Source organism: Phyllostomus hastatus, unplaced genomic scaffold, assembly GCF_019186645.2.
Source record: "Phyllostomus hastatus isolate PE091 unplaced genomic scaffold, TTU_PhHast_1.1 phas_contig_40, whole genome shotgun sequence".
Taxonomy (NCBI): Eukaryota; Metazoa; Chordata; class Mammalia; order Chiroptera; family Phyllostomidae; genus Phyllostomus; species Phyllostomus hastatus.
In genome coordinates, this window is record NW_025333872.1 from 90,287,299 (window position 1) to 90,303,464 (window position 16,166).

Consider the following 16,166-nt stretch of genomic DNA (forward strand, 5'->3'; position numbering starts at 1 on the left):
TTATTATAAAACGCAAAATTAGCCTTCAGAAGCCAGCTGAAGTCCTCAATAGTAGGCTGATGGATGCTAAACACGGAGATGCAAAATGCTTGTGTGCAGATAAATTACTCACATAGCAATTTCACAGACGTCCCTTGAATTTATTATAAACATTTATTACAGTTCAATACATTTAAAAATTACATATATGACACATTTCCTATCATTTTATATGTATAAAGCATTTACTTATATATTAACTATGCTTCAGGCAAAGAGTTAAGAGAGACAGCCGTGAATTTCCGGGAATGAGGGGTTCCAAGATGAATACTAATAGGCTTCATTATTTTTCTGTGAGAATAAAATAAGTCTATTATAGCCTGGTTAATTCATTGTGTAGCCTTATGTGCTCCTCCTTTAACCTCTTTCTGCTCCCCAGTTGGGGAGTGAGTAATTTACTGTAATTTAAATTTTGAGTGATTCAACCAAACAAGCAAGTCATGATTTGATTAAGAGTGGCAAATTATACCTCATGTTCAAGACATTGTAGGAAATTGAAAAGGTAAATATATCTGGCAAAATTTAAAAAACGGTCTTGAGTTTTGGCACAAATTTCAAGAAGCTAGTGGTAAAATAATTGTTCCGAGTGTCAAAGAAGTGAGAATTGTGCCTCTACTGGACAGAAACTCTCAATTATGCTTTTGCTAGAGTAGTTTACAAATGAAATATAAGTGAAGAAGAGAAAACAGTTTATTTTCAGTTTTATTTTTGGTCCAAGACTGGAAAGGGGATTTTTAAGAATATTATAAATGTTGGGTTTTTTTTAATATTTTATTTATTTATTTATTTATTTTTAGAGAGGGAAGAGAAGTAGAAAGAGAGAGAGAGAAACATCAATGTGTGGTTGCTGGGGGTCATGGCCTGCAACCCAGGCATGTGCCCTGACTGGGAATCGAACCTGTGATGCCTGGTTTGCAGCCCGAGCTCAATCCACTGAGCTACACCAGCCAGGGCATAAGTATTGTTTATATTAAAGTATTCATAAAGTATTCATTAAAGTATTTTTGAACTTTCCCGTGGGGAACCTAAACAAGTAATTTTTAAAGAATGATAACTTCTTTGTTATTTTCATTTTAATTGTTCGATTTATTTTGGTCCTGTTTTCGGCATATTGAGTAAATCCACTTAGTAACATGAATTATTTTGTCTATTAGAATCACTTTAGCAGGAAGACTCCTAAATTCCCGTTTTACTGTGAGCTCCCCACACACAGTCTCTCAAAGAATACAAAGGTGAGAGGCCCTGGCTGGTGTGGCTCAGTGGACTGAGTGCTGGCTTGTGAACCAAAGGGTCGCTGGTTCAATTCTTGGTCAGGTCACGTGCCTGGGTTGTGGGCCAGGTCCCCAAGTGGGCAGTGTGCAAGAGACAACCACACATTATTTTTATGTTAAAAAATAAAATAAAATAATAGTGACAGCGTTAGTTCATTTCTTTCAAAATAAGGTTTACACTTGGATATCAGATTGAACCAATAAACAGTGTGAGTTAATAGACATTTTTAAAAACTAAGGTACCTCTCTGTACCAGTAAATTCAAAGTCTTAGACTGTATTTCCACTTTCACAAGATAAGTATATATATAATAAATAAAGAACTCATCTATTTCACTTAAAGGGAGACAAACCAGATTATTTAAGATTTCAGAAACAGCTTTGAGGAATGGTTTCATCAGGATTGCCCATGTACACTACTAAAACAATTACAAACAATACATGTTGACATTACTTTTGTTGTAGTCACAGTCTACAATTCCAAGAGCTCTTCTATGTAAAAGAATGAAATTCTACTCTATTTATTCCATAATAAAAGTGAAGACTGTGTTATCCAACATAGTCATGTCAAGATCAGTTCTGACCGTAAGAACGAAACCAATCATCTTCTGATCTCCAATGATCTCCATTAAAAGACGTAACCTCTTATAAGCAGCATGTGGCCTAAATCAATCAATAAGCGTTTGTGAAATATTTTCCGAGAACTTCCTAAGTACTTATCAGCAGCATACCCAAGCACCTTGTACAAGAAGAAAAAGCACACTCTCTAATTTCCCAACCTTTAAAAAATATATATCTTTTTTTAGATGAGTATGATTGAATTGAGTCTGTTTCTGTTTTGTTTGTTCATTTATTTTGTTCTTTAGGAAGTGACATCGTATGGTATTGGTCTTTCTCCATCTGACTTATTTCACTTAGTAAAATATCCTCTACATTCATCCATGCTGTAGCAAATGGTGAGTTCATTCTTTTTTATGGCCAAGTAATATTCCGTTGTATGTGTGTACCACCACCACCTTTTCATTCACTTGTCTATGCATGGGCACTTGGGTTTCTTCCATATCTTGACTATTGTAAATAATGCTGCAGTGAACATAGGTGGAAGCTAAAGAACAAAATAAATGAACAAAGAAAACAGGAACAGACTCATAGAAAATGATGTTTGCCAGAGGGGAGAAAGGTTGGAAGCCTGGGTGAAAAAGGTGAGGGGATGGAGAAGCACAGATTGGTAGCTACAAAACAGTCATGGGGAAGTAAAGTTCAGCATGGGGAACACAGTCAATAGCATTGTAATAACCATGCATGGTTCCAGCTAGGTGCTTGAAACAAATATCGGGGAGACCACTCTGTGAAGCACATGATTGTCTAGCCACTCTGCTGCACACCTGAAACTAATATAAAATAATATTGAATATCAAAGGTAATTGAAAAATAAAATTTTAAAAAAGACTGAATTGAGAATTCAGACTAAGGCAAAGATAACTATGAAAATTTTATATCCTGAATCTTACTTTGGCTATTAGATAATGTAGCAGCATATGGCTCATTACAATAATTTGTTTTAAGAACCAAGAAAAGAATTGCATTTAAAAACCTGATATGTATAATTTCATGTGAAAGTCTTCACACTCTTTGAAATGGTGTGTTTTAAAGAGTGTGATTTTCCCACAAACTCCAGAAGGATGAGAGAATCTATGGGGTATCGGGTAGAAAGAAAATGCTGTTTCAGTCTCTGTCCCTTAGAAAATTCTTATTATTCTATTATTTTTAAGTTTGTATGTGTTCTATTATTATCATTATTATTACAAATTTGGGGAAAAGTGAGTCTCCTAGAATTTACGTATTTTATAAAGTCACGTGGGTAGTAAGTAGCTAAGCCCTGATTCAACACATTTCTATGTGACTGGTGGGCAAGTTCCCATAACCTCCCCCACTTGACCTCACGCTGCCCCAAACCCATGCTGCGTGGAACAGAAACAACAGGAACTATCAAGCTCCTGTATGAAAGGGTAAAACATTGTCCATAAGGATCAGCCTTAAATGGAACTAGTATTCATGTGAGTTACAATCCTTTAGTTCTCTGAGCTACAAGCGATCATTTTAATGACTTGGTCTCATAAGTTGGAAAAAACTCTTTTTTTCACAGCCAATTTCGTTAGATGGTGAAGTTTAGTGCTTAATCACAAGGGCTTCTGCGTGGGAAAGAGGTGGATTCAATTCCGGATCCCACTCCGTACCAACTGTGCCAGCGGGAGTCTGCGCACTCAGCCTGGTTTCCTCCGCGAAAGCACGGGAAATGCCCCGCCCACCGGGCTGCCTCGGGGAGCGAGAACCGCCCATGCAAAACACGTAGCACGCGACCAGTTACCTTCCAGAATCATTCAGGCTATTAAAAAACACCTTAAAACCTTCTTCGGAAAAGAAGTATGGGTGCTAAGTAGGTATTTTTCACGAGGAGATAAGAATAGTAGGCCCTGTTCATGGAAACCCGCTGTTTGTAGAGTATACAGCAATTTTATAAATAACTGTGACTTAGGAAGCAGTTTAAAATGAGCACTTTGGTGAACTTCTCTTTACTTTATGCAGTAGGCTAAAAGTACTGCTTTTTTGTTTGTTTGTTTTTTTAAATCTTGTGTAACAACTCTCCACTCACAAATCCGTTATTCGAGAAGCTCTGAGAAATGCTAACATCCTTGAGTCGGAACATTAACCTGTTGCAACATTCTCATTGGGCATTTCAGCCTGATTGGCCATCCTTAAACAGCTGGAACAAAGTTGGATCCTGAGTAATTACCGACTGAGCTCGGAGTGCATCCTTTGATATGACTAAACCCATAAATATAAATGCATATCTGTTGTATTTAAAAGTCTACTGTAATTTCTTAAACTTAAAAAAATTTGGATTTTTCATTACTTTCCAAAATAATTAAAAAATGAATAAGGGAACATATAACAGATTTCAATTTTTTAGACAATTATTTCTGCAACAACTGTATTAAATCAAGAGAAAGACTTAGCCCTGGCTGGCATAGCTCAGTGGATTGAGTGCGGGCTCCGAACCAAAGTGTCTCAGGTTCGATTCCCAGTCAGGGCACATGCCTGGGTTGCAGGCCACAGCCCCCAGCAACTGCACATTGATGTTTCTCTCTCTCTCTCTCTCCCCTTCTCCTTCCCTTCCCTCTCTAAAAATAAATAAATTAAATCTTTAAAAAAAGAGAGAGAAAGATTTAACTAAAAATGTGTTAAACTTTTCCCCTCAAATGCATGCTGTTCATTTATCACTTAGAAAATGAAACTAAAATGAAGCAATATATATGATGGCTCTGGGGCGCTTCCTCAGTGAAGCCATGGTTTCAACAGGTGTCAGTCACACCAAGCACAGTGTCACTGTGACTAGTTAGGTTAAAAACAGGCCTATATTTTCAATTTATCAAGTTATCACTTAGAATTTGTGATTAAACATAAGTGGAACAATACAGAACTGAGATGTCCTGTTAACACTCTTTTGTGAGAAAATTTGTATTGCTAATATATTTGTGGGGGTTCATGTTTCAGGGAAATAAGGTGCCTTTAATCATTGCAATTCTCTGTCTATAAATGGAAACTGCTAGTAACAGAACAACCTAATTCCTTGATGAATACAGGGATACTATACTGTGTAGATATAGAGTTATCTGTACTGATAGCCCGAAATATTAGATAATCTTTAAAAATTAAATTGGTACAGATATTTACAGACAAAATTTTACTTTTCCTCAGGGTACACATGACGCAAAAATGCTTAGGGAATAACCATAAAAAAGACACGTTGGATCTAATGTAAAATATTGATTTGGAATAATTGAGAATTGTTCTCAAAGATCGGATTTTAGAAGACACGAAAATAATCTTAAGTATTTTACTCTGTTTCAGTGGTGAGCTCACAGTCAGAGCTGTGGCTGTGCAATGCAAAAACTTTTCTCTTTGAAGCAGTACAGTCCGTCACAATGGTTCAATATGATTAATGCAGCAAAACCTTTCATATTTCTGAAGACTACCCATCTATATGTCAGATTATTATCTACAGCTCACAAACTTATACTGAACCCATTTAACACACCGGTACCTTTCATGGCTAAATTCATGACTCAATAAACAGTATCACATAAACTGGTAGGAATTCAAGGCTAAATCCATGGGTCCTTTGATTTTCCCATCAAAGCAGCAGAGAGACTTACAATGTAGTTTTTCAGAAGCAGCTCCACTGTCTCCCTCCTCCCGTACTTGATGATCCAAGACTTCAGCTTTGACTCCGCGAGGACCAGCAGTGAGAGCAGACGGTACTTTAACTCTAGAAATTCCATTTTCATTAAATGCAGTTCTGACGTGGAAGAAACAAAATGAAACCTAGAAAGGAAACACCAAGAATTCACAGAATGTAACTACTGGTAACAGAACGGTGCTCACTTAACATGCTACAGTCAGCGTTAAACAGAATGCAGGCACAAGGTCTTCCAAACTCAGGCTGGTCGGTTGCTATTTGGAGTTCTGATACTTCTCCCGGCTCTGGGGTGAAAGGTAAGTCATGATTGATTGAAGTCTTTGATTTAGTTCTTTCCCTTGCCAGCACAGCGCTCGTCTGTTTCTTTTCTAAACTGTTCTTGCAATATTACATAATGTTCACAGCCCTGAATAAAAATACAGCCTCTGAAAAAACCATTCCCGTGATTCCCAGGCTTTGATTATAATCAGGTTTACCCTTTTACATTAATAACATATTGAACGTTGGCATTCTTAAGGACATGTTACGGAAACCCAATTTTATTGTACCACATGTAAGCATTTCTGTAAAAAAAAAAAAAACCCAAAAACAAATTCATGAAAAAAAAAAAGAAATGGAAAAAGCATTCACCGAGCATTTTCACAAGAGGCTTCGGTGAAGACCTCTCTCACCTCTCAGCCATGTCTTCCAGCTGGTCGGGGGGCACTGGAATCCCGTTGACAGACCTGGTCCGGTAGATTTCATGGAAGGCTCTTTTGTGGGCATCTGTGTTTTGAAGCAGATCCTAAGATACAGTTTTTAAAAAAAATAAAAAAAAATGAGGCAACATGTTCACAGGAGGCTTAGAAGCATAATTTTCAGCCTGTACCGATGACTCAACGTATTCAACAATTTGCTGCTGCTGCTGCCACAATCCACATGCCGCGTGGTGCCTATCGCCAGCTCTCCCCTGCCACGGGAGCCTGGTGCCTGCCTGTAAGGCCCGGGCTACAGCTGCGTCTGGTCGTGATGGCATCGTTAGACACACATGCCCCTTGCACGGCAATGCATTCAATCATTTTAAAGGTACATGGTCCTGAGGAAAGTGTCATAATTGCCACAGTGATTGGGGGGTGTTTCCTTCCTTGAATTTTAGATAGGTTGGCTTTTAAAAGCTTAAAACTAAGCATAACTAATTTAACCCTTTCATGGTAAAAAAAAAAACCTATTAGACTCTATGTTATTTTATTTTGAATGCATGCAAGCTGTCATAAAGTGATATCTGCTTGCCATCTACAGTCAGTCAATTATATTACAATATATTATGAAAATACCCTTCTGGTTAGAAGATGTCAAATAAACACAGGGCATTTCCCATAGATATCATGAGTTATGTTCATAAATATTCTTTGCAGACTATATAGAACTCCATAAGAGACCTCTATCATTTGAATAATTTATGTAGATTAATTTGAATCGCCCTTGATTTGTTTTCTGAGTTTTTCACCATCAACAGACTTATTTATATAAAGACTTACATGAATTTCACAATTCTCAGCCAATTTCAAAGAAAGACAGAGGTGAAACCTTCATGCCATAATTTCTAGAGCTTAGTTCATGTCTTGATAGCAGGACAAAATGCTCAATAGTTTGTCAGAATGATACATCTAAATTAATATTGCTTTTCTCACACCAGGATGTAGTGAATTAATTGGGGAAACTGGAAGCCAAGAAGAGCCTAAAGCCACATGAGAACCACTTGCTGGAAGGGGAAAAACGAAAGGCTGTCATGTTCTAAATGAAAATGTTGAAGTTATATGCGTTTGTTCACATGAGTGAAATTAATTTTTTTGTGGGAGAGACATTGGTTCTGACACTGTAGAAGAAGCCAGGGGCAAACTACTTCTGTCCTGATGTATTCTGCCACGACTGTGTTTTGGCCTGCCTTGAATCTATCTGCAGGTACCTGCCCAGACACTCACAAGTCACTCTTGCCCAGACACAGAGCAGCGTGTGCAACTGGGCTGATCCAGAGGGCAGAGGACTGTCCTAGAGCAGCTATTAACTAAGTATTTAATTCACTATTTACCTCCTTCCATTATCCAGACACATTTCTATGGGGAATGATCTTGGCTGAGATTCCCCTAAGTGACTTCAGGGCAAACATAGAGCCACCACCATATCCAGCTCTGGTGCGGTGTGTGTGACCATGTCTGTGACTCCACTGGAACACCCGAAGGGGCAGTTACCTCCTAAGAGTTTCCCCTGCTGTAGTTTTGAGTGTCTAGTTCATTGAAAACATCTCGACAAGATATGGAATGAAACCACAATATTTTCAAACATATGACAAAAGAACTACAGCTGGCGTGATGTCGCTGGGTTTTCTGAGAGGCTGCCGCACTCTAAGACAGCCAGGCGCTGAGCACAGCATGTGACATTAATTCACTGGTGAGTTCACAGCAAGGGAGGGACATCTTCAGGGCCCCTACTCTCAGTAAAACATGACCCTGAGCTGGATCACAGACCCGTGAGCAAAAACAAATGGAAAAAGCTGATCGTACCAAACAAATATCTGTGCCTTTGCTGCTGGAGGTTTTGTCTTAGAACTTGAACGGGGTGAGAGCACTGAACCTGAGATTCCCATATTTAGCCAGAACCCTCCAAGGTGCTGGTGTTGGTAGCAAATGCAAATAGAGAAGGGGGAAAGCAAAGGTCTCCAAACACAAGAAACAAGCCTCCATGAGTGAGAACAAGCAGACACAACAAACTTATAGTCTCACAAAAATCTAAATAATTTAACACTTGACAACAACAGCTTGTAAATTAAGAAGAAAACCATCTTGGCAAAGTGTTCTTAATTCCTTACACTGATTAAAAGGAGGTCAAGATATTAATTTTCAAAGTTGTTTAGGATCTATGGCATAACTTCAAGGGTGATCACATAGTGCAACCGCAGTTTATAACTCTCAAACCAGCAGAGGAAGAACATGGAATAAGACAAACAAGCAAGTAAATGAACAAACAAATATTCTTCAATCAAGTTGAAAAACAGCAAGAAGGTAGGAAATAAAGTAGGGCAAATAGAAAGCAAGGAATCAGATGGTAGAAACAAACTCATGTACATCAGTAATTATAAATAAATGTAAATAGAATATAAAATCACTAGTTAAAAGGCACAGATTGTCACATCAGACGAACAAATAAAATAGGACCAAATAAAACAAATTCATCTGCTCCTTCAAGACATAGCCTAAACAGTGAGAACACGGTAGGTTAAAATTAATAGCATGGAAAAACACTATGCTAGGAAAATATGAATGAAAGGAAGCTGGTCTAGGTATATTAAAATCAGACAAAGTAGATTTCATTTCAGAGATCTTTAAAAGTCATTAACTGCCTAATGATGACACTTTCAATATGCTAGAAAATAGATTCATTCGCAACTTGAATACATCTGGTGAGCCTCAAAAAAAACCATGAAACAAAAAGCTACAGAACTACAGGGAGAAACGGACAAATCCCCAAGGCCGGGGGAGTGACCAGCACACCTCTCCGCAGACTGAGAACAAAGGGGACAATTGGGACAGCAGCTCAGGGCTGACGGTGGGAACAGGAGGGAAAGGACTGCAGATCTGTGGGCCTCATGGGTCTTTATAGGAACTTTTGGTGTTTTTTTTAGTAGACAGAAACCAGTGGGAGTTTTGCACCAAGGGGTGAACTGAACTGAACTGTATTTTAAAAGGCTAGCTGTGGCGATTCTACAGAAAATACCCCTTCCTTGATACACCGCTCCCTTTGGCGATGAAGGTGACACAGCGGCTGGATTCCTGCCCTCCTCACTGGCAGCTCCTCGCGTGCTTTGGCTGGTTCCTCCTCTACTCTTTGATCTCTTAATGTCAGATTCCCTCAGGGCTAAGTTCTTGATCCCTTTCTGTCTGTATTTCCTTATTTAAGTTCTCCAGTCTCAGAGCATTAACCGCCCCTCTATACGCCAATGATTCTGAATATTTATCTGCAGTCTACACCCCGTTGTGAGCTCCTGCTTCTTTTCTCCGACCACCCATTCTGTGTATCCACGTAAAGGAGAAAAAGTCTCATGCTCACCATGCCCCAAATCGAGCTTTTGATCTTTTCTCCCAAACTGGCCTCATAGTTTCTCCATCTTACTTGATGAAAACTCCATTTTCCAGTTGCTCAGTCCAAAAATCATAATGTCATATCTGGCCCCCCTTCCGTCACAATCAGTATCTGACGCTGAAAATTCTCTTTGCTCTGATCTCGAAATGCATTCAGAACCCGAGCGTTTCTCACCGTCTCTACAGCTATCCCCCTGGTTGTAGCGACTCCACCTGGGTCATGGAAACTGGCTCATTGGCTCCTACCCTCTATCCTTAACCCATCGACTCTCTCACTGGAGCCAGGGTGACACTGTGAAAAAAGTGATAATATCGTTTCTCTGGCAAGAAAGGGGATGGGCACAGATGAAACCAAGAATGCCAAAGGTCAGATTAGAAAAATCAACAATGAAAGAGAAAATCAACAATGCCAAAAGTGCTATGAAGGAGAGTGGCAAAGTGCAAAGAAACAATATGGGGCAAAAATAGAGGCTTACCTGTAGGCACAGAAAAGAGTACACCAAAATAAAACAGAATATTTTGAGCAATTTATGATAATAATCTTGAAAACTTAGCCAAATGGAAAAATTCTGAGAAAATATGAATGAGCAATATTGACCCAATTAGACATTTGAAAGCCTGGATATTTCTAAAAAGCATTTTTAGGAGCTGGGGATACAAGAGAGAAAAAACAAACAAACAATGATCTTGTCCTTATGGAATTACAGTGTAGGAAATCTAGCAATCAATAAGATAACTAACTGAAGATAGCAGTTAAGATTGAGATAAAGGGGGAAAGGAAGTTGTAGTTTCAAAGAGGTGGCCAAGAAAGTGTTGACTAAAAGGTGACCTTTCCATAAAGGCCCAAAGGAGGCAAAGAGGCACATCATGGGAATATCAGTGGCAGAATGTTTGAAGTCAAGGGGAGAGAACATTCCAGAATGTTCTCTGGAACATTGCCCAGAGGGCCAGGGCAAAGGCCTGGAGGTAGAAACATGCTTGCCTGTTGATGTCATCTTCTCACTGAGGTTTCACTGACTACCCTACTTAAAAATGCAACGCCACTGAATACTTCCTGTCATTTAAGCGTCTAATCTAACATTTACTTGTTATGCTTAATATTTCTTATCTTCCTCCTCCCACTAGAACTTAAGTTACATAATTTTGCTTATGGGCATATCACAAATGCCTAGAATACTGCTTGGCACATACTAAATATTTGTGGAAATACTAGAAAGGCAGAGCCCAAGGAGAAAGAAAACTAGGAAACTAAAGGAAGAGAGTGTGTCGTAAAGGGATAACTGTGGGAGATCATTCTGATAAAGGAGGTAAGATGAGGCCCTTGCGTGAGGGTCAAGGAGACCCCCTCCTTGCGATGGGAAAACAGCATTGCTAAAGAAAACTTGGCTGGAACGGGCTCTAGGAAGGACTGGGCAAGAGTGTTCTGAAACCAAAATGAAAGCATAGGTGACTCTTACCAAGAGTTTTGCTGTTGTAAAAGGAAAGAGGAAAAATGGATAGTAGTTGTGGGGAAAGTATAGTTATAAGAAAGAGACTTATAGCCCTGGCTGGCGTAGCTCAGTGGATTGAGTGCGGGCTGCGAACCAAAGTGTCGCAGGTTCGATTCCCAGTCAGGGCACATGCCTGGGTTGCAGGCCATGACCCCCAGCAACCACACATTGATGTTTCTCTCTCTCTCTTTCTCCCTCCATTCCCTCTCTAAAAATAAATAAATAAAATCTTTAAAAAAATAAAAAAAGAAGAAAGAGACTTATGTAAGGTGAGAGAACTAGCAGCATACTCTATGTGGGGAGGAAATAGCAAAGAGAGAGAAAAATTAAGAAGGAGGGAACTACCGGCATCGTCCTTTGGAGGAGAGAGGGAGGATGGGATGCAGTGCACGTGTGGTGGGGCTGGCCTTCGCTCGGTGCACAGATGGTCCACCCATAGTAACAGAAGTGAAGACGGAGTATTGGAGCACAGATGCACGTAGGTGGGATGCTCCGGTCGTGGGAGCTTGCGGAAGTTCTTTTTTGATTGCTTCTATTTTCCCGGAGAAATAGGAAGCCCTGTCATCAGCTAAGAGTAGGGTTGGGGAGGAGGTGTGGAAGCCTTGAGGAGACAAGGTATGAAATACCTTGGAATGGAATACCCAGGAATGGAGAGGGAACGGAGTCAGGAAATGCCTTTGGCGCGCCGGGCAGCATTAAGGGCCCACTTGGCTTAGTCATCATGCCTGGGGGTGTGTTTTTCTCCAGCCACCGCCAGCTGCACCCGTGGGGGCAGAAACTAGGCAGAGAGTGGGCTTTAACTGGCGTTGGGCTTTACCTGGAGAGTAGGGCAAAGGGAGACCTGGACAAGGCAATGAGGGTGGGTGTGTTGTACACACAGGGAGGGGTGATTTGAATGATTGAGCCTTGAATTTCAACAGAGAACAGAGAGAACTAAGTGATGGCATGAAGAGGATGAAAGGCAGTAAAATAGCAGATGAATGGATGACAGAGCACAGAGGAAAGGAAGACTCGGGATCAGGGCAGCTTTGGTTGGGCAGTCAGATGCTTGAGAAGGGGACTGTGGAGGGGTTTCAGTTCCTGGTGATGACTGCCTATGCAGCGAGTGGCTGGGATAGGGTACGGGACAGGATCACTCAGAGGGAGGAGGTCAGGAAACTGAGAAATTCGATCAGGGTACAGGAAACATCATCTACAGGTTACTGAAGTTATTAAAAATAATGGCTCGGGCTGTCATCCAGGGAATAAAATCTTCAGGAGAGGAAGGAAAGTGATCTAGGCAGGGTTGATAACCGCAGTAAGGACAGTTAGAGTCTGATGACTATTCTCATGATTCCTTAAGACTGAAAGCCTTACTTTGGCAAAGCAATACTACTAAAAAAAACTAACATTTAATCACTCTCCATGGATTATATGCAGTAGTTTTGTGGGCACATTTTAAGCTTAGTGCTTAAAACCACCTGAAATATCAACTGTGTGACCTTGGGCGAGGCACATAACCTTTCTTTGCCTAAAGTTTACTTATCTGTAAAGTGAGAATAATATTATTTCGTATCCTGAATGTCAAGTGCTTAGCAAAATGAAGTACTTAGGACTGAAACATGGCTACATTCTCAAGTGTAAGCTAAGATTATTGTTCTTTTTCTAGACACCTGAGCATTAGGGATCTGAAAAACAGAAAAGATGATAGAGGTATGCCTTGTTTTCCAGAGAATGTTTCCATATACCTGTAAGTTTAATATTTTTAAAATTGAAAATTAGTAGAAAGATAAGTGAACTTCTTGAAAAAATGTATTTAAAAATTTATCTGAATTCCATTTTCGAAAACTGCTTCTGAATTAAGTAATGAGAATGTAATGTAATGAGGTATATTAAGAAGTGAGAAGAATGGACAAAATCAAGAATTCTGGGTCCTGATAGCATATTTAAGTTTTCACGGCATGAGCCTTAATTCCTTTTCAATTGGGATGTAAAGACAATATTCCCAACCATTCTTGCTCATGCATTGATGAGTCCCATATTGTGCTTTTATTAATTTATTGCATTTTCAAGTGAGCCCAATATATCAGAGCAGAGTAATGATAGCTAATTGATGAGCTGATTTTTCTGCTGTTGAGAAAATCTATAATTTTAGTTATCTTAATCATGATCCACATTTTTCACATCCCCAAAGCTCAGTTTATTATAGATATCTAATAAATATATTTTGAATAGTGAGAATTGATATTATAATTGACAATTACATCGTTTGATGATTCTATGGCTTTAAGCACCTGTTCCCCGACCTAGTACAAGTCCCTCCCACTTCAGTAAATAGGTCATTCTGGAGAGTTGCCTCGAACTTCATCTTAGCCCCTACCTGCCTCTGCTCATTTCCTACTGTCTTCTCATTCCATTCCCCCTCTTCCAGCCTAGTTCTTTCTGGCTTTCATCTCAGATAACCTTCATCTCTGACCCCCGCTCCTCTTGTTCTCCCCATTCCTGGTTTTTATGGCTGTTTGCTGCACGTGGGCAGAGAGATGCTTCTGGCTTACACTGGGTGGCTGGCACAGGGTCTCTCTCTCACGCCATGGAGCCAGAAGAGTCAGGAGGAGCCTCGAATCCTATACCCACTTAGACACAATAATAGCATGCCACCCGATTTGAATTCGTTCTGCATCAGGGCTGATGCTGCCTACACTGTACCCAGAATCAATATTTTTGCTAAGTCTCACTATCTAGTAAATGGTACAGTTAATATTGTTGGACATTTTCTCTTTGATGGAGCATTTCAATCAGTGTAAGTCTATTAAATAAACAAACACATGCTGTTTCTCCAACATCTAAATTGGAGACACCGCTACCGATCCCCCGGGGGCCAAAAGCTGGCACGTAGTAGGCTCTCAGTGCATATTGGCTAAACTGACACATCTACCTCACAAGTGATATGCACCTTATATTTGATTAAAACTGCAAGGTGACTTCTTTCATATGAAACATTCACATCGGCTAAGCATAGCTTTGTTACATGATTTACATGAAGAAAAATTTTTGAATTGTACTTAGGGTGAACTGCTCATTTGTTACAGTGGTATTGTCTGTGTAACGTGTTTTAGCATTGTGTCCTACTTTTCAAATACTGGGAATCTCAACATGGACGTGGTCCAGGCTTTTGTATGCTTCTGAGAAAGCTGAACTTGGCCCAAACCCAGGAAATTCTCATGGCTCAATCTCTTATCCTGCACCTTCAGAGACTGAAAGTACCGACTAGCAGGCCCAGACTTTATGTATGTGCATCTCTAAGGATGGAACAAAGTCCAAAGTCACACTCTCTGCCGAGAGGCAGTTTCTGGGAAGGGGTGTGTGTGTGAGTGTGTGTGTGTGTGTGTGTGTGTGTGTGTGTGTGTGTGTGTGTGTTGGAGGCGGTGTGGTGGAAAGGAAAGAAGACTAAGAGATAATCTGCACAACTTAAAGTGTCTGAAGGAACTGCCTACAAGTGAGGAAGGGCTGAGAATAAATGGCGGCAGGACCCAGACCGGCTGCCTAGGACCTTGAGACGCCGCTGTCGGCCTTGGTGGGTGAGCCAGTCTGGGCTCGGTGAGATCAGCTGAAGGGGCCGGGAGCTGGAATCCCACAATGTCTCTATGTCTCAGGTTCCAGAAGTCGTTTTCAGAGGGACATGCAATGGAATCTGTGATGAACTGGCTTTATAATCTACTCTAGAATGTACGACAGTCCATTTCCTTGATGGAATTAAAAAAAATAGCAATAATATTGCAGAAAACACGCATGAGCTATCAATTGCACATATGTGGTCAGGAGTAGAAGTCTCTCCTTGTCAGTTTGTTTTTTACATTTACAGTAACCCTCCCCTGAGACAGTTAACGAGGTTCACAAATTCAACTACACAAGATGCAGGACTGTATAATGAAAACAGCACTTTTAGTTACATCTTACCTATTGCGAGACACAAATAGGAGGTATTAGAACTGATACCAAGCACAACTGACCAAACAGTAAGCTACGAAAAGTCACCAGTGCCTAAGCGGTCACCAAGGCCTAAGGCCAGCAGTTCCTACCACCACTGCCTGCACCACCTCCACCCCCAGCTCAGCACCCAAGGACTCAGCTTGCTTTCCTTTGAAAATAGAAGCAGGAATGTGGTCTGGAGCCAATGGCCAATTACATTATTGTGTAAATGCATATAGTCTGTGGGTTTATCTTTTGGAAAATAACATAGCAACGGAAATAACCAAGATACCTGCAGATGAAACAGTACCACAGAGCTATTGGCAGGTATCCCAGGAAACAATTTTTCCAGATTAACGAATATAGAAGACACACCCAGCTCAGAGAACTAAGAAGGAATGACATCTGTGGGTCAGTAGGAAGGGACGCCTGGGAGGCCTGTGTCAGTGCAAGTGCTAAACAGGCCACGCCTCCAGACCACACTACGCCTGAAGTTATGCTGGGTGTTCTCTGGGTCCGAATATTTACCTTGTGTTGCTCAAGTTTCCGTTGTATTGTGTTGGCTGTTTCCTCATGGACCTGCTGAATGGTTATTTCCTCCCTCAGAGCCACCTCTGCCCTGTACAACCAGGCACCTATAGTGCCCAGAGGGGCAGGGAGAGATTTATCAAGCTGTATGTGCCAATCAAAGAGCTGAAATACAAAAGTGGGAAACCGGAATTATCTCTCATCCAAAAGGCAGTTCCTAAAATTCCCCCATAGGATATTAAAGCCTACCTAAAACCTTGGTATTAACTTCAGGTTAATGTCATCTTACCTAATATTCTTAGGTAAGAGATTATCTGTGTCCCGCATCCGGTATTTTGAGAATGGGGAGAAAATTACAGTAATAAGCAAATTTTGAGGAAACAGAAGACATCGGAGATGTGAAATGCCATTACTAGGAGCTTAAGGTATTTTCTTCTTATAGGTAGAGCCGAAAGCACCCACTGACTTCCAGTTTGGTGACAGGGAGGGGACTGGGTATGCTGACACGTCGGGAT

The 16,166-nt window shown here is 40.4% G+C and overlaps 1 protein-coding gene across 10 annotated transcripts in view; it reads right to left on the reverse strand.

Annotated features, from left to right (window-relative positions):
• Window positions 1–16,166, reverse strand: part of SYNE1 (spectrin repeat containing nuclear envelope protein 1) — a 410,287-nt gene that overhangs the window by 280,668 nt on the left and 113,453 nt on the right. For all 10 annotated transcript variants that reach the window (XM_045842725.1, XM_045842724.1, XM_045842726.1 and 7 more), the window contains 3 exons: window positions 15,652–15,816; window positions 6,242–6,354; window positions 5,527–5,695 (listed from right to left, as the gene is read on the reverse strand). In XM_045842725.1, coding sequence (XP_045698681.1) covers window positions 5,527–5,695; window positions 6,242–6,354; window positions 15,652–15,816 — 447 coding nt within the window. The remainder of the gene's footprint in view (window positions 1–5,526; window positions 5,696–6,241; window positions 6,355–15,651; window positions 15,817–16,166) is intronic.